Here is a 19,474-nt window from a genome sequence, read left to right as displayed (position 1 = left end):
TCGGTCACTACCTCAAGCCGATAAATAACTTATGAATCCTCTCTTTTCTCTCTATCAAATCACTTTGGTTGACAGAAAAATATTGGTTTCAGAATGAATTTGAATAAACAATAGCGTCATTACGTTGGTTGACAAGCGGCCTAAAAACCGTCTGCAATTAATTTTAATCGTTCACAAAAAGTACCCAGAAAGTTGAAACGTGAATTATTTGGTTACAGTTAAACTGAACGATGGAACTTTCATTCATTTAATCATGATCTGAATTTTCTCGAGCAATTTGTTCGTAGTGAAAGAGCGAGCGAAGTTTTAATTTAAGTTCTACAACAAATATACGCTCCCGGTGATCCTTTCCAATTCAGTTCAATTTAGACATTTGTACCGTAAATTGCACAACAGAAATTGAAGGAATTTTTTGAAGAAAGGCCGCATTAAATTCCCTTGTGTCTTGTTGGAGTGTGCCGTTCGAATTTAGTTTTTGTGAAGGAAAGACCAGAGTCACACACGCCATTGCAGCAAACAAACGAGCAAACTCTCACAACTTCAAAGTAAAAAAATTGAATTTACTCACAATTACTTTCCTCGTCGTTTACTTAATGAACAGAGGTAAATCTTCATACATGAATGAATGGTCGATGAGAGTGAATAATACTTTCCGTTATATCATTGACTGATTTTTAAGAAAACATTGTCGTGACAGACCTTGCCAAACTAGTTCTGATGTTTTTCAAATGTTCCTACGCTTTTTTTTTTTCTTGCGCGCTCTCTAATTGACAGGTATCAGATTGTGACAGATACTTGTAAAAATAATGCTTCAAAGTTTGTTTGGAAGCCTTTTAAATCACCTTTATCGTTACGGAAATGAAAATGTTTCGCTGAGGCATCTCTCTTTAATTTGCATCACCTCTATTTTAACTACCATTTACTCACTCAAAAATTGTTCAGTTTATGGAAGATCTTGCCGTATTTACAGCCCTAAATCATTCGGGTTCTTTCGGAAAGAATTTCGTCAAACAATAAATATGTTATTTACCGGCTAAGGGTCGGTCCATATGGTGAAAAACTGTGACCTCGGTCTTGAAAATGCTGCCCTCGGCCTACGGCCTCGGGCAGTATTTTCAAGACCTCGGTCACAGTTTTTCACCATACGAACCTCCCAGCCGGAAAATAACATATATGTATTTTGTTTTTGTTTTGTTTTTTCTTTGTTCTGATGTATTTTTTTTTCCTTTTAAACGATTCCATTGTAGGAAGAGGGGCAAAGGCGTTGAGAAAAGCAAAAGTGACGATTTCTTGAACTCCATATTTGAATTATGCCTGGGACAGTCTTCTTTTCCTTCTTTTTCTTTCCTCTTTTTTATTATTCCCTTTTTAACTCGTGAATTGCGCGCATGCGCAAGAGCGAGTTATAGATACGATGTGGGGAATAGCATTCGCTCGCTCGCTCGATTGGTCGATTCCTGTAAACTTTTTTTAGATTTTAGGCTTTTGAGTGCATTTGATAGTTTTTGGCGAGCAATAAACAGACGAAATGGCGACCTTTGTTGCTAAGAATAGTGGTGGGATGAAAAAGAAGCCAATGATAATCTTAAAAGAGCTTTTTTTTTCGTTTTAGTTTCAACAAGCGGCGCCAGCGACTGGCAAGCATTCAAGGATTCACACTGAAATAACAGAACAACCTTCGTTTTTCATAAAATTGTAATTTACAATCCTTGAACTTGAAAACAATCCGAAGATTCATTGAAAATATCACTTACTGCGAAGCGCTCGGAGTTTACAGATGTTCAAAAGCTTTTTTTGTTATAGCGTGAGATTGAGGACAAAATTGATCATTAAGTTTCGTCGCGTGTGTTTTTCCTGTGTGAAGCAACAAAAGATGCCGGCGAAAATAACAAGTTAACAAGAAAATCAAATAACACCTAAACAAACAATTTTAGCTACCGATTTTCAGTGAATTTTTAAAGAACAATTTTCTTTTAAGTTTCAAGACAATTTAAAGATTCAACATACATACAACGTACTAAAATGCGAAAGTTACACACCATAAAATTGATAAATAGGCCTGAAATGAAATTCTATCTTGTTATTGATTATACGTTGCCTAGCACGTGACTTAAATCTACCCAGGCGGAGATCTAAAATGACGGTGGCAGGCTTGGCTTAGTTATATCACTCAAAACTCGTTCCCGTTTGTCTCATTTAATAAAGAGGGAATCGTAATGTTTTCATTAAGACAGTATTGCCTTGATTTTCTAATATTTACAACGAAAGCCAGTAAATTTCACTTTTCACCCACATTTACTTCCAACCTTTTCTTTCGAACCAGAAACAAAAATGATAGACGTTTAAAACACATGACATCATCCACCTTGTCAAATGTAATAGCATGATCATTTCAATTGTAATGCCTTCTTATCCCAACGTTACTTTGTTTCTTTGCTACATTAGCGAACACTGAACTACTGCTCGTACTCTAGATATGACAATCAACCACAAAATTCCCTAAACCAGATAACATTAAACATAATCTAAAAAATCATGTGTCAATTCACGAGTTTGCTCACAGAGCACTTTGATTATAATGGTAATAGGGTCCAATGGAGTCCAATTCGGTCTGTAGTCATACGAGTGATTAACAAAATCGAACGACCGCGATTTGTTAATAAAGATTTGTTATTCACCTATTAGTTCTCCAACCAAAACTAGAACAAAAATCCCGAACGCGAACGGTTATTACCAGCCCAATTTGAGCACTAATAAGACAGTGTGCGCGTCATGCTTGTAATAGGACAGTGTAGTAGGACAGTTAAAGAGACAGTTAAGACATCATGCCTGTGTAAGTGGACCGAACGCCTCATGTGCATGCGTTGTTGTGTTGTTTTTTTTGTTTTTTGTTTGTTTTTTTAATGAAAGCGTATTACCGATTTCTAGTTTCTTTCTCCAATTTTGTCATTGTTTTGATTAATTTGGATTTTGTTGATCACTCGTATGATTACAGACTTAATTGGACTCCATCGGCCCTATTACCATTATAAATCGATTTGGTGATAACCAATTGCGTTCGAGAATTTTGTTAAGGGGTCTCCTGTGGCTCTTTTCATTGAACGGTTATCAGGAAAAGAAGACATTCATGCTAATTTGCATCGAGACCAATCATTCTTGTCTGGCATCATGTTGTAGATTAATGGAAAAGTATGAACTCACGATCAAACCTTTTTTCAACTTGCATTTTCTCCGCTTTTCTTTTTTTTTTTTTAATTCAAGTTATATTCATCCCACTGTTACATTTCACACCTTCCTTAAGGTAAAAGTCAACATGATTTACTTGTCAAAAAGATAACATTACTCAAAATTCTCCAAGGCTGACAAAATGATTCAAGGAATCATTTTTTTAGCCTGGGACACATGAAAAACGCAAAAAATACCATGATTCGTCAGACAGTGCACTGTAGAATTTATGAGTCGACGACCATCATTTAGTAACGGATTAATCAATAATAAACCGACCTGTTGATATCAAAGATTATGGTCTAGCAGCGGTACGTGTAGACTCAATAAGACTGCTAATTCAACAATATGCGCACGTTTGAATGTCTGTGAATATAAATGTCTGAGATGTATTATGTTTTGTTAGGTAGGAATCCCCATTCGTAGTTCACAAAAAAATTAGACGTGAAGATTGTTTTCGCAAATTTTGTTTTGCAACAACATGAGTTTAAGTCGCTTATCATTAAAGTAAATGGAACGTGCTTTAGATAATATCACTGTAAGCACAAACGGTGGCGCGCAAACGCAAGGAAAGCTGACATTTAGACAGCCATGTTTTTCTTTCCGCCTTCTGAACGACCACTTTCGGTATTTTTTTTTAGGAGGCAGCATATCAAATACGCGAGTCAGGGTCGGAGTCAGCGCGCGAGACCACGGCTAGTATTAATCGTGTGCAACTTCACTGAGATTGATTATAATTACTTGCTGTGGAAGCATGATGGAAAATTAGACTTCCTTCCGACACTAATCATGTTAAGTTGGCTGCGATGGGACACTCGTTCTCAGTTGTCGTAATAGTGAATAAAAGTTTGTAAAAGATACAGCGTCATCTACTGTTTGAATTTAGCGTAGTCGTTGACTTAGTGCCGTATACACGCAAATAGATTGTTATCGAAAGGAAATGTGATAAAATGCAATGTGGCTTATTTTTATCATTTACTCATTCACACATTGAACTATTTTTTTTATCGCAATAACAATTTTAGAGATGAAATTTTTTTCAGATTTTCTGTGTTTCTGAACATTCTTACGTGAATAGCAACCGAAAATCCCAACGTTAACTGTCGTACTGAAATGAGTTGTGGTCTTTCCAATCATATTGAACTAAGATCCCCTTAATTGTAAGTGATGGAACAGTGACGGATTTATTTATTTACAGCTCTTCTGCTTAAATGGATGCTACTGTTTTAAAAAGAAAGCAATGACTTTCGACTTTGTCGTTCGACTTTGTCAATAGATCTGACACTGAAACATTGCGGGTTGTTTTCTTGATGACTCTCGAGTCTTTCTTACAACTCTTTTTAAGTTATAATACCGTTACCTACTTATCTTTGATTGTAGTTTTGTTTTAAAAGGAAACATCATGCTCAGATATAAGGATAATAAAAGAAGTAATAGCCAAAGGTACTAAAATAAGTTGTGTAAAATTTCAGAATTGGACCGCATTGAAAACTATATTAACCCACTTTTCGATAATTTATACAGCGAGAATGAAGTCTGTTTTCTGAAATTTTTTTTTGTCATGAATCTTATTGTCATTCCAAATAAGACTTCTTTTTTTAATGATAGCATTTAAAAGGCGACACCAACGTAAAAATCTAGCAAAATATTAAAGATCGTGACGCCACTTCCCTAAAATACAACGACTATGAATTCTGTTATTACGTAAACTCCTCTCTGCATATTCAGTCTGTGCCACAGTAGCGCGACGGACATTGCGATAGCCCATAAAGTTTGTAGATATAATAGGATGAGCAGTTCTTCACAGAAATTTGGATATTGTGTTTGCAACCCATAGAATTATCACTAAAGCAGACCTCCCGGAGAACTTCACCATCTTCCACTGTAGGATGGGCACCATTCAACCAACCAGAGTAGGTTGTACTACACCTGTATGCTGGCACACGTGTTGTTGGCATTTTTGTTCCTGCTGCTCCCGCAAAACGATACCATCCATCGGGTCCTTTATCACACCCCCCTCCATGATAGTGAGCATTGTAACTGCTTTTTCTTTTACGATGACTCAGATTTTTGTATTCATAGCAAGGATCGACTGCAAAGTCAAATGAAACGAGTATAGTCATCAAAATTTATAAATATGGGAAATAAAATTTAATAACCATAGATAGCAGAATCTAAATGTGTGTTTCCTCTTTCTTCAATAGCGCATTAAAAGAGGGCTTTCGGAAAACTAAAGGTGTAACTAATGTAGTTACCATACGAAAAACTGGCATTATGTCTAACTTATTGAGAACATAACTAATTCACATCAAACTTCACAGTTAACAAAAGTCTATATCAAGTCTTGGCGACCACGCCCCCACGACTGTCTCACTCAAGAACACACCAAATTTGGAACCTTTGGCTCGATTGCTAAGAGAAGTTTGGATAATGATTAAATTTACCAACAAAATTTTAAGGACGAATTTTAAAGCTAATTAGTAAGCTTTTTTGAAATACCAAAGCTTTGAATTTAATGAGTCAAAATTAATTTTTTTTAAAAATTACGATTAGGCAATTTTCGAAGACGTTCAAAGTGTCGTACTGCAGTTAGCGCGTAAGAGTGGGTCTTAGCTCTTTCGCGCATGATCGAATCTCATTTGTACCGCCACAGTCGAATGGAACGAGAAATTTCTATATTTTGGTATATAATTTGTCTAATTTGCGACTGATATAGATGGGTCAAATGGCCACTCAAATTGGAGCACGCTCACCGGTTTTACTTCTGGTCTACTACGGATCCATAAAAGCCGTGGCAAAAAGGTCAGAGGGTCCAAAAGGAAGATTTTCAAGCCATTTGTTACCTTCGTTTACATGCATGTATTAACTAGTAAGTAGTCTCATGAATAAATTAGGCGATTTTATTTTTTTTCCTTTTGTTCTCAGAGATACGGAATTTCATACAATACTAACATTTTGTTTCAATTTTTCAGGTATTTTCCCTACTCAATTGCCAAAGAGAATGGAGAGGAAAGAGGTGAGTCTACCTTCGCTGCAGTTGTGGAGAAAATCACGCAACAAACGGGCATTAGAGGTATCGTCGTCAACAATCGCATAACAAATGTCTTGAGGAAAAAGATTGGGACCATGAGTCCAAAGCTTCAGCGAGCAAAGAGGAGAAGTGGAGGTTTTGGTGCAAAGAGGCTCACTGACAAATGACGCGACAAAACATGTTATGTCAGGTTATTTTATCACGAGCTGGATTATTACTTTATTGAAAATTAACGTTAGAGGATTCCAAAGATTCCAACGTGGTGAATTGTCACTAATGCGATCGATACTCTAATGCGCAAGCGCAGTAAGGAAAGCTTTGTCCGCGCCAGCCTGGACGCTAATGAGAGCAAATGTTCGCGCTTATGAGAATTAAGTTTGATATAAATGGCATGGTAAATACGAAACATACCTTCACAGTTTAAACCATCCCCGATGTATTTAGGATGACAGGAACAGTTGTAAGAGCCCTGAGTATTAGTGCAAAAGGCATTCGGATGGCATTTGTTCATTTTAACGGTATGAGCTTCACTGCATTCGTCAATGTCTGAAAGAGGACATAATATTACGTCAAAGTCAAACTGCAAGGAATGTCACTAGGAGATAGAGATAACTAGCTATCACAAAATTTGGTAATAGTAATATTTGAACACTGATGTTTAAAAAATGGAGGCAAAATGTTTCTTAAAAAATCGGACGTCAACGACGTGCTGTAATTAAAATTCAGTCAATAATAAAGTATAGTAAGAAAAGTAAAGCAAAAATAATAAGACAATGCAAACAATTTCAGGTTTTAATTATGGAACGAAATTGTCATCGTTGGGAGAAACAACTGTATTTTGTTATTGATTACAGAGATCCAATTTGTAATCGTCATGTCTAAAAATATATTGTGCGTCACAGCGCAAAATTAGATATTTGATGCAACGGGCGCGCACTGCCATTGGTTTATTTGGCGTCACACTAAATCTAACAATTTCAAAAATTGTTTACCACCAAAATTCTGTGACGCTAGATTGTAAAGTGTCACCTGCAAATTTTGATCAACGATTTCCGACTGTTTTAAAGGGGACAGACCACCGCCCCCGCATGCAAAGTACAGGTCTAGTAGAATTGTCATTACAAGATAAATGAACCTTGATGACACAAAATTTAACATTAGTAGTCTTTCGACACTAATATTTATTCCAGAAAGAAAAAAGATTTTCTAAAAAAATCGGATATCAACGACATCCTGAAGCGATAAAGAGTCAGCCTTCCTGATGGTGAGATACAAAAAAATATGAACGTATTTTCAAGTTGTTATTATCGAGCACGCATATTGATTACATGCAAGGATAAATTTTTTCTATTTAGTTATACAGCAGTTTGCAAAATTTCAACGAGTAGTCAATAAAATTACGTCACCGATCGCTAACGTTTTGTTTGAACTATACATCACTTAAATTTCCCCATCATCTACATTTTGTCGTTTAGCACATTTACGAGATTTTACACCTTCTAGCTTTAAGGTTCAAAATAAAACTTGCGATTTTGTTTCACGTCGTCGTCTATAATTATTGTCAGGTTCATCCAACGGCAGAAAGAAACAAAAAGCATCGAAGATATTCATTTACAACAATGAAAGACGATTTAAGTTCGGACATAACGCGCACTGTCATTAGTTGAATGAGCGTGCTCTATCGGAGCATGGAGCTGAGCTAAAGCTGTCAAAATTGTACTATGTCTGACCATTTCCCGATCTTCTCTTAAGCTTTTTCCGTCAGTCAAAAGTGAAATTTCGGAACAAGCGAGCCGGCAAGTTGCAACAGAAGAATCAAATTAAGGTTAATTAAAGTTATCATAACATGAGCAGAGACGAAAATCCTCCCCGATTACGTCTCATGTTTCTCTTTACATTTCTTTCGTGCTCAAACTGATTGCTGCGTGCTTCGCAATAGAACAGTGCACAGTGAAGGCTTCTCTATAATTTAAATAAAATCTATCAAAATTCACCTGTGCAATTTTGTCCATTTCCAGTATATCCAGGCTGACAATTGCATACATATGATCCAATGGTGTTGGCACAGTTTGCATTCTCGTGACAAGAGTGGTTCCCTTTACACTCGTCAACGTCTATCAGATCAGAGATAAAAAAATGGGATTTCAAAATTATGCAAACATTGCCGTGCATAATCCATTACCGTGTTAAAGATTGCAAGTCGTGCCTATTTTCAACGCGAGATTGTCGTACATGAAGAAAACTCAATATACTTGTCAAAAATAATCTAAAGACTTTTGAGACTATTGACGGTACCTATACAATTCCGCCCATCTCCGATATATCCAGATTTGCACGTGCACACGTATGATCCGTGTGTGTTATTACACGCAGCCTTATTGTGGCATTTGCTAGGAGTTGCTACGCATTCATCAATATCTGTCGTAAAATTACAAAGAAACATAGAAAAAAATAATTAAGTTATCAATTAAAGTCATTAGCATTTCGGTTTCTTTCAAAGAGCCATAGGAACTTAGCAGTTTCGAAAAACCTCAAGACATTTAAAGCTTCTTGTTCTAAGTGGCTCTCTGGTTGGAACTTTCAATCAGCTATTATTTCTAAACTATCCTTGCAATTACTCTATCAAGCATACGACAAAACAGCAAACAAGCAGACAAACCAAACCAAAACAAAACGAAAATATACAAACGAGCAAATACACACGCTCAATAAACTATAGTAAGAAATTTTCTTTTGGAAAGATTCAGCACAACATACAGTGAGACAAATTTACGCCATTTTCACCAACTGAAGGACAGTTGTCATACCAGTATTGAAAATCAGACAAAATCTCGCATATACGTCATTTCAAGTGTTGACTAAGACTTCTACCTATTTCACAACGTTCTCCCTTGAATCCGGGAGGACACAAGCATCGATATCCCTTGAGTGTAAACCCAGACTGACAAGTTGCGTTATTTTGGCAGTGGGAACTCTTGTCACAAGCGTTCTGAAGGAGAAAAAAAAATTAAATGACGAAAGAAAGATGGAGGGATAAATACTGAATAATAAATAACTAATGATCGAATAAACGAAAACTTTCATAAACATTCATAATTGTTTTTATATCACTCCGAGGCGATAATTTCAAGAAAAATCGATGTGAAACTCACCTTCGAGCCACGATAATAAAACTTGGTATCAGTTGTCAAGTCACTGTCATATGTCAGATGCGTGGCGTTATTCAGTTCACAGATGTGAACTGCTTCATTATTGTCAGGATATTTTTTGAAGTTAAGACTGACACAATTGTCGTTCAGGTAGCACAAAAGCTCACAAACATCAAAGTTCTTGACTTTTCTTGTTTCGATAGTATGGTTTACCAAACGTCTTTCAGCAAAGAAGTAGTAGTCTGGAAATACCATTGCGCGCTCTCGCTCTAAAACAGACAAATTGAAATATAATTATAATATGCTTTTCCGTCGCAAAAAAAATAGATTTCGTTTTCGTTAGATTTTCATTTTCCTATTAATCACAGCAACAGAGTTTTAAATGTTCTGAATAATATTTGTTTGAAAAAAATTCAGTCAAGGTATCCTTGCAGTGAGATTAATCTCGAAAGAATGCAAAATTGGAAAATTACACGAAGCTTCTGTGCAAAGATTTTGTCAAGGGTCTCCGCAATCATCCTATTTCTTGTTTGGCAAGTTTTGAAGTCTCCACTTGAAAGAGTAATACCTACAAGGATTTTGCGTCAAAGGGTTTTTTTTTTAAACAAATGTTTAAAACCAGAAAACGTGTTCTATTTCAAATGTCAGCATTGTTCTCTTACAAAATGACTCCGCTTAAGTTGGCTATGAGCCGCAAATTTTTCTTCTGTGCAAATTATCGAATTCCTGCTCAACAACAACGAAATGTTTTTGATAGAATTGATTACCATTCCATGTAAATATGAGCTGAGCTTTAGGATTGAAGTGGTTTTGAATGAAGCAATTCTTCATCGTAGCTGTTCTTAGTTTTTTTGTTGTAACAACTTCAAATTTCCGATATGTTCCATCATAATAACACTCCTTTGTTAAATACTATTAATATCTACAAAACAAGTTTACAAGACTGAGGTTCCTTCCTTAAAAGTCATGTTTGTTGAATTCAGTTTTTTAGTTTTGTCATAACGACACGTTATAAGCTCAGTGCATCAACTGTTATGAATCGGCGAAATAGAAATAAAGAATGATGGGAAATAAGACAACACGGGATGAAGTATGAATATAGGGATAGAAAATGATTCGCATTTTGCAACTCACCTTTACCAAACGTCAAGTAAATCATCGATGAAGTCCAGACTGCGAATATTAGAAACTCTGAAAATTCCATACTTTCTCAAGACAGCGGAGCACAATATCGATGCTTTAGTATGCCATCATCTCGTGTCGACCACCTGCATTTAATATTGGATTAAGTAATAGAAAGAGACCTATTAGTATTGACAATAGGATATAAACAGCGATAACAGCAGTCAATCCTGCCCCTGCATATAAAATACGTGGATAAACGTTTTAATGTCTGCGAATGAACACGTTTTAAATGTCTTCCTTTGTGCCAGGTCGAAACACTGGTTTTGAGGGGCTACGATTGTATCGGTTTTCATCTGCAGATTTGAAAAAGTGATTTTGCAACACAAATTTCCATAACATTAATTTCAGTTGCATCATAATTACAGTCAATGGAGTGCGTTGAAGGCAATAACATGACAAACATATTCTTAAGAACATTAAGTGAACATACTCCGATAATGCATTCTCATAAAAAGCGAACTTCCCTCGAGTTTGTGAGAAACAACACCTTCAAATTTTCAAGATCAATCCCTAGCTTCAGTGTTTTTTTTTAATTTTTAATTAAAGCGTCAATAATTGACGAAAAGAAAGTTCTCACAAAAATATGGTAATAAAAATAGACCTTATGTACCGACAGTCCCGCTCACGAAATCCAGTGTATAATAGTAATCGGTGTGTAGGACCAGACAGGTTGGCGTAACCTTATCCGCCAAAAGACTTTATTCCTGCATTCGCTTTCATTTTCAAAAAACATGAATCCTTTATTTAGACTATACTTTGAAATAAATCTGAAATTATAAGATTAGCCACGTTCTTTGATGGATTGTGAGTCTCTTGTTCCAGTTCGAAGAAATGATTATGGGAAACTCCTTTTTGAATTTCGAATATCGTGTTTGTAGTTGTTAAGTTGTACCACCCACTTCTCCACATTGAGCAAAATACTTTCTAGTTTGACTCTCCTTCTTACTTGAAATAATACGGAAACGCAATAATTTAAAGTCCTAAATAATTAGCCACTTTATCTTCCCCGACATACATTAACGTTAAAATGAATTAATAAAGAGTTCGAATAAGCCCTTTAGTTTGAACAAACAATAGATCTTCTGTTAACAGTGGATATTAAACAACAGAAATTCCATAAATTTTCCGAGCAACTTACGACCTGTGTCTCGATACATCAGAACAGAATAAAGAGTGTCGAGGCAGAACCCATCAGACACCTTATAACAATTGAGCACGACCCAGTGTAGACAGCTACTGTACTTAATGCAGAGCCTTAGTGAGACGACGCTCTGAGTGTTGTTTTATGCGCCACCTCCATCTCAAGGATAACAGCAGATTGATATTTAAAAAAGGTGTGCCGTAATGTATGATTGGATTCAGCAAAACCATCCAGTATCGGATCTCGCTTCCAAGGCCTTCCTTGGAAGACCTTTTAAATTATAAAACATATTCAGATTTTCCTCCGTTAGATAAAATTGGTGCAGACTTAAGGTTAACGAGACCTGTGAGCCAAAATTTGGTTCCCAACTCATTTTTCTGATTGGGAGTCATGCAAATCAACTTCCATATTTTTTCAAGGTCCTTCTATTTCAAAATTATCACTTTTGTCGTAATATGAACGGAATTTAAACGAGCTGCATATCTGTCTAAGTTAGGGATAGGACAAAACAATTTGTGAAAGGAAATCTTTATTAGTACAGAAAAAAAAAATTTTTTTTGGCAAGTTGGATATATCAAGTGAAGAATATTTTTGTCATCAACTCATTTTTCTTTACCGTAGATTGAACCCAAACAGCGAGCTTCGTCACTACATTGATTCCTCTCTCATCCCTTAATGGAATTTCTTGTCGTTTCGAGTTTCACAATTTGTGACGAGCTTGGAACCGCCAGCACCGACTTTTTATAATTTGACACTTTTCTCTATATGCGTTAATGATGGAGATACAATTTTGAGAATGGGTGTCATTATAAACATAAACAAATATCGCTGAGAAAAAGTTCAAGAATTAAACCCGTTGTAGGAAACTAAAATTAAGGATAATGATCTTGTTTATTTCAAATAGCTAAAGCTGTTTTTTTCTGCCAAAAGTTTGTTATACCCACATTTGGAATCTCGGTAAATTTCATTTTGGTTTTATTTCAACTACACAGAAATAGAGGGGCTAAGGGTGGATATCAAATCTTATCATGGAATGAAAGTCAAACTTAAGTTAACCATGCATTAAATACGATCATTTCTTACCTTCAAAGTTCCAACGTTCTTTGGTGCCCAACTCTAGTGTTATTGAGCCAAACGCATTTTCTTTTATTACTGTCAGGTAGCTATGGTTACGATAGAAACTGTTGGTTTCAAACCGAGATGATCATTAATTTTAGAAATGAACTTCCCTCTTCCTGTTTGGGCTGTTTACATAAAAAGCTAAATTGGTAATATCGGGCGAAGGATTTTAACCTAATACACGGATTGACTAGAGTAATGCGTTTTAAAATTTTTATTGGTTTTTTGAAAGTGTCGCCTGTCAGGTCAGGTGCCAAAGGCATTTCATTAGAGATCGGTTTTTGAATCTTAATTTATTTTGTAACAACATACTTTTATAAATTGGTGCAAACTTAAGGTTAACGAGATCTGTGAGCCAAAATTGATTCTCCATCTCATTTTTCTGATTGGGAGCCATGCAAATCGACTTCTATACTTTTCCATAATTTGAACGGAATTCAAACGAGCCGCATATCAGTCTAAGTTTAGGATAAGGAGAAGACAAAACAATTTGTGAACGTAAATCTTCACAATTACAAAACAAAAACAACCATAGTTTTCGGCAAGTTGAATATTTCAAATGCAGAAGATTGTTTTCGCCACCATTATTTTTCTTTATTATAAATTGAACCCAAACAGCAGGCATCGTCATTGTATTAAATCCTCTATCGTTGTTTTGTGGAATATCCTGTCGTTTCCATTTAACAAGTTTTGAGGAGCTTGGAACCGCCAGCACTGACATTTTATAATGTAGTACTTTTCTCTATTTACGGTGATGATGGAGATACGAGGGATGTCATTATAAACATAAAGAAATATCGCTGAGAAAAGGTTTAAGAAGTATACCCGTTGTAGGAAACTAGAAATCAAGGATAATGGTCTTGTTTATTTCTAGAGGCTGACGCTGTTTTCCCGCCAAATGTTGGTGATATCCACATTTGAAATCTCGGTATATTTCATTTTCGTTTTATTTCAACTACACAGAAATAGAGGAGTTAAGGGAGGATATCAAATCTTCCCATGACACGAAATTCAAACTCGAGTTATCTCTCCATTAAATACGATCATTTCTTACCCTCGAAGATCCAACGTTCTTTTGTGTCCAACTATAGTGTTATTGAGCCAAACATATTTTCTTTAATTACTCTCTGGTAGCTATGGTTACGATAGAAACTGTTGTTTTCAAACCGAGACGATCACTAATTTTAGAAATGAACTTCCCTCTTTCTGTTTGGGCTGTTTGTATAAAAAGCTAAATTGGTTAAACAATATCGGGCGAATAATTTAACCTAATAAACGGATTGACTAGAGTAATGAGGTGAATAGAGTAGATTGACTAGAGTAATTGGTGAATTTTATACATTCGGTCACAGTATATATTGAGATTGATAAGACGGAAGTTTTGTCAGACATTTTAAGTCATCCATAATTGTCTAAAACGGGTCTATTTTCCTTGTATGAGTCTTTATATTATTTTCTACCATCAGTTTGTACTATAATACCAGTTGTAATACTTAAACAGCTTCACATGCTCTAGACTTGTTTACCAACATTATTTGCGTGCTTGAAGCGTCTAAACAGGTGCTATCAGACTATATTGCGTGATGTATCCGAGGCTGCACACTGCGATATGATCATCTGCTCAAAATTTCCTAGATTGACCGACCGGATACTTTAAAGAAGTTTACAAAATTAATTTCTCTCTTGTAAAAAATTACAAAAAAAATTAAACCTTTACCATGAGCATGTTATGCAATAATAACAGAGTATGTTAGGTTATTTTTCATTTTATCAAATTGCTCCATTCAAAGCACCTTTCTTCTTTTCTACAAAATTTTAGTATCCTTTGTTTTCGCCGTGGCAAACAGTACACCTTACAGAAGCCCATTACCCGGAGCCTCAATAACAATTTTACCCTTGAGTCAACTCCGTCTCGTATCTTTTTAGTCAGTTTTGATATTTTTTTTTTTTTACTATCATGTTCAGCTCTAGCAAATTACAATATGCCAGGCTTTATTTATTCATTTTTTCATTTTATCTATGAGGGAACAGAAATTTGTCTCAACTTTAAATTCCGTGAAAAACGTGGGAATACAGATCTTAGGGCGGGAGCCAAACTGACCACATAAACCTTACCACTGTGAACCATAGTATTCTCCGAGTGCGAGAGAGAGTACCCAAATCGGCACATTTACCATTTACCATGAAGTCGTCTTTGCGAAATCGAGAATAAATTGAAAGAATGCCAAGAGATTTTTGACTCTAATCCGACAGAAAATAACGCTGTACAGCTGGAAACGATCAAATCTGAGTACAACTCACTGTATGATTATATTATTCAAGGTAATGTTATTCGTTCTAGAGCCAATTGGTATGAACATGGTGAGAAAAATAACAAATATTTCTTAAATTTAGAAAGTAGAAAGATGAGCAACCCTTGCGTCCGTAAACTTTTTGATAAAGGCGGTAAATTAATAACTAATCCTAAATCAATTTTATCAGAATTGTATGACTTCTATACTGAATTGTACTCTAACCGCGACCCACCCAATCATAACAATGTTAGCGATGCGTTTCTTGACCAATGTCGTTTGCCAACTTTAAACGAAGATGCCAAACAAATTTGTGAAGGAGTTCTTACAAAGGCGGAGTGTTTTAAAGCTCTACAAACGTTTAAAAACGGAAAATCCCCAGCTAACGATGGCCTGACAGGAGAATTTTATCAAGTTTTTTGGCCCACCTTAGGACATTTGTTAGTTGACTCTTTAAACAGTTCCTATGGAAAAGGAGAATTGGCAAACTCCCAAAAACAAGGAATTATAAAACTTATTGAGAAGAAAAACAAGGATAAACAACAAGGATGTTGCGAATTGGAGACCCATTTCTCTGTTAAACGTGAATGTTAAGATTGCGTTCAAAGCTATAACATTAAGACTCGAGAAAGTTCTTTCCGACTTAATTAGTGCTGAACAGTGCGCATATGTGAAAGGAAGGAACATCTTTGGTGCAGTACGAACTATAGGTGATATTATGGACTATACAAAGTTATACAATCTCCCCGGTCTCATGGTGACCATTGACTTCGAGAAAGCGTTTGACTCCTTAAGTTGGAACTTCCTTTTTAAGACCTTGGAAAAGTTCAATTTTGGAGAATCCTTTATTAGGTGGATACGTCTTTTCTATACTAATATATCCAGCTGCATTATGAATAATGGTGTAGCAACTCCTCTTTTTTCAATCGGAAGAGGGGTTAGACAGGGAGACCCTCTCTCGCCCTACTTATTTATTTTAGCCTTGGAAACCCTCTTTACCGCTGTCAAACAGACTCGAGATATAAAAGGTATAGTAGTAGAAAACAAAGAAATCAAATGTATCACTTTCGCCGGTGACATAACAAACTTTTTACGCGATAAGGAATCTTATGACTCTCTTAGTTCCTTATTGAACACATATGGTGAATGTTCAGGGCTTAAACTAAATAAGGACAAAAAAGAAGCCTACTGGTTAGGAAGTTCCTATCGAAATCACGAAGCTCTCGATATTAATAAGGTGAATGAGCCAATTAAAATACTAGGTATATTTTTCACTTATGATCAGCGTAAAAGCAGAGAGCTTAACTTTGACCTTACTTTAAAGTCAATAACAAAGTCCTTAAGTTGCTGGCAATGGAGAAACTTAACATTAATTGGTAAAATTCAATTAGTCAAAACATTTGCTATGCCTAAGTTTATGTATCGGGCCTCCTTTATCTCTTTTGATAAGGATATAATTAAAAGCATAAATTCTGTGATATTCAATTTCGTGTGGAGAGGCAAAGACAAAGTCAAAAGACTAGCCTTAATTAGTGAATACGAAGACGGTGGCCTCAAAATGCCTCACCCTGAATCTTTAATTAAAACTCAAAGAATTGTGTGTCTTGCAAGGTATATAGATGATAATAGTAGTCCGTGGAAAGTTTTCTTGTCTCGTTATCTTAAGAATGTAGGAACCAGTTTTCTGCTTCAGTGCAATTTCAATCCATCGCGCCTACCCTGTAAACTACCTTCTTTTTATAAAGAATGTCTTGAAATTTTGTCTGACTTTAATGGCAATCACGATATAATTGCTACAAAACAGGACGTTTTAAATGTGACTATCTGGAACAAACAGAACCTCTTGATTAACAAGAAATCAATATACAACAAGAGAATAAAAGAAGCAGGTTTTGTGAAACTTGGAGATATTCTCTCAAATGACTCAAAATTAAAAAGGTGGGACGCTTTTAGAGAGAAAAATCTCTCCTTGTCAGATTACTTACTCCTACAAGGCATTTTTTCCGCCATTCTGCCTAACTGGAAACAGCTCCTTAACGTTGGAGAGAATAATAACAACCGAATTGACCGAATTTCAGACGATGTTCAAGATATAACTAGAATGACTTCAAAATCAATCTATTCCACCCTGGTCAAACGAATCCAGATTTCTCCAACTGCCCAATCTAAGTTTAATTCCGTATATAATATTTCAGGTAATATAGACTGGAAAAATATTTATCTATTGCCGGGTCGAGTCACTCTTGACACCAGAACGAGAGCCTTTCAATACAAAATTTTAAATCGTATTCTCTACACCAATAAAATCCTATATAAAATGAATTTGGTTCCTTCTCCGATGTGTACCTTTTGTGGAGATCACGAAGAAACTCTTGAGCATCTTCTAATCAGCTGTACCTACACTAAAAACTTTTGGCTTTCGGTTATTTCTTGGTTAAATACTTACAATATGAAAATTGATAAGCTTGATGAGGTAACAATCCTCTTTGGTATTTCCGATAACAACCCTGGGAATTGTTTGTTAAATCACATAATCATTCTTGGAAAATATACCATTTATTCATGTCGTTGTAAAAATATCAAGCCGTCTGTATCCTTACTGAAGGCTAAAACATCTGAATTTTTGATTGCAAAAAAGAATAAAAAAGAATCTATACATTATAAAAAATGGGAAAACATGTTATTGTAACTCAATAGATGAATATCGGGTATTAACAGTTATAGACGCAGTTGTATATACAGTCGTTCTACCAAAAAAGGAATTTGATGTAGAAGTATTTGTACAAATTAGGCTTATATTATTATATAACCACAACATAAATTAAATCTAGCCGACTGTGAATGTAATGTAATGTAGTATTTCGTAATTAGTGTTAGTGAGTAGCGTAAGCGTTAGTGTAATTAACTTTGTATTTGTTTGTATTACTCTAGTATTTGTGCTTTAAGTGAAAATAAAAAAAAATGTTAAAAAAAAAAAAAAAAAAAAAAAAAAATTTACCATGGCGCAACAGCGAGCGTGGGCTCGTTTCGGAGTATTTAGTAAAAAGGAATTGTTATTTTTGATTTCGTTTTAGGCCATAAAAGCTTAGAAATTTCCCTCAAGTTTTCGCAGCCGAGATTCCTGACTACAAAGCAAAAATTGCTGTGGATATACAAAAATCTTATATGTGAACTGCGGATTAAGAAATAAATATGAAAGCAATCTTCGAAGCATTGAACACTTCTTAAGAATGGCTGCCTGTCAGGATCGAGAATTGTCCGTCAACGACCATTTTGGTGAATTGCTCATATTTTGCTCAAAGATACCCTTTGATAAACTATTTTCAAAAATCATGTTTTTAAGTTTCAGCGATTATTAAATTTTCATAAATTTGCGAAAATCTGAAAACGCGGTTTTCAGGCTTCCGGAGCTCAGGCTCCGCATGACGCACAATCAAAAATTAACTGCAAAAACCAAGCCCCGTTTAAGGATGAAAATGGAATCAATCAACACCAAACTTCACACGATATTAGGACAGCTATTCTCATTCAATTCTAGTGAGTGATGTTTTTGGGCACATCGATTTTGGGATTACTTAAGCCCTTGAAAGAACATCCTCACAGACCGCGTAAAATGGCAGCGAAAAACGGGTGATATTTCACGCGAAAAAAATGTACCTGGTACCACATATTTTAGATTTTCAACAACATATTCGTGAAATATTGCTATTTTTCATTCACTGTGGAAAGTGTGATGCTCGGAATCGCATTGCTTCCCTTCGAAAATGGCAGAAGTGTTTGTGACTTGAGCGAGCAAAATGATGCAAAGTGTGTAAACAAACAACAAGGTAATTTAATCATATCGAGTTGTTAAATCTCCAAATTAAATCCGGCCTCTGCTGTGTCGGTTTGTAGCTCGGAAAATGTAAAGTGACAAGTAAATTATTCCGTAAGATATTTGAAAAGGTTCTACAAAATATTTTTTGGCTAAAAATCTGCAAGTGAAGTACATATTACCTTAGCACCAACTCACATTCAAGTAATGCAGATACATTCGAGAGAAGCTACTTAGTAGATTAGTACTTGATTCCATGCTGATAAATTAGATATTTTTTTATCTTTTACTTTGAGAACTCATTTTCTGTAGGTTTAAATACATGGAAAGGCGACTTTTGACCTTCAAAGTAATTAAATGCAAGGCGACAGTTCTTGTTATCCTAGTGATTATCAATGTCACGCAACGTAACGCCATTGGAAACGTGTCGGGGGTGCTGAAACATACCCGCGTAGAAACCGCAAATGAAATAATTATGTCGTTAAATTATAGAAAGAAATCCCGCATTTCAAAATGAGC

The 19,474-nt window shown here is 35.6% G+C and overlaps 1 protein-coding gene across 1 annotated transcript; it reads right to left on the bottom strand.

The window, feature by feature from the left end:
* Positions 1-4,910: 4,910 nt before the first annotated feature.
* Positions 4,911-10,609, bottom strand: LOC131772038 (uromodulin-like). Its single transcript, XM_066166316.1, has 7 exons — positions 10,540-10,609; positions 9,409-9,674; positions 9,128-9,245; positions 8,552-8,674; positions 8,251-8,370; positions 6,668-6,802; positions 4,911-5,317 (listed from the first exon to the last, which is right to left on the bottom strand). The coding sequence occupies exons 1-7, from the start codon at positions 10,607-10,609 to the stop codon at positions 4,950-4,952; spliced, it is 1,200 nt and encodes a 399-aa protein (XP_066022413.1). The 3' UTR covers positions 4,911-4,949.
* Between the last annotated feature and the right edge of the window lie 8,865 nt (positions 10,610-19,474).

The sequence above is a fragment of the Pocillopora verrucosa genome, chromosome 5, assembly GCF_036669915.1.
Source record: "Pocillopora verrucosa isolate sample1 chromosome 5, ASM3666991v2, whole genome shotgun sequence".
NCBI classification, from domain to species: domain Eukaryota; kingdom Metazoa; phylum Cnidaria; class Anthozoa; order Scleractinia; family Pocilloporidae; genus Pocillopora; species Pocillopora verrucosa.
This window is presented reverse-complemented; position numbering and strand designations above follow the sequence as displayed.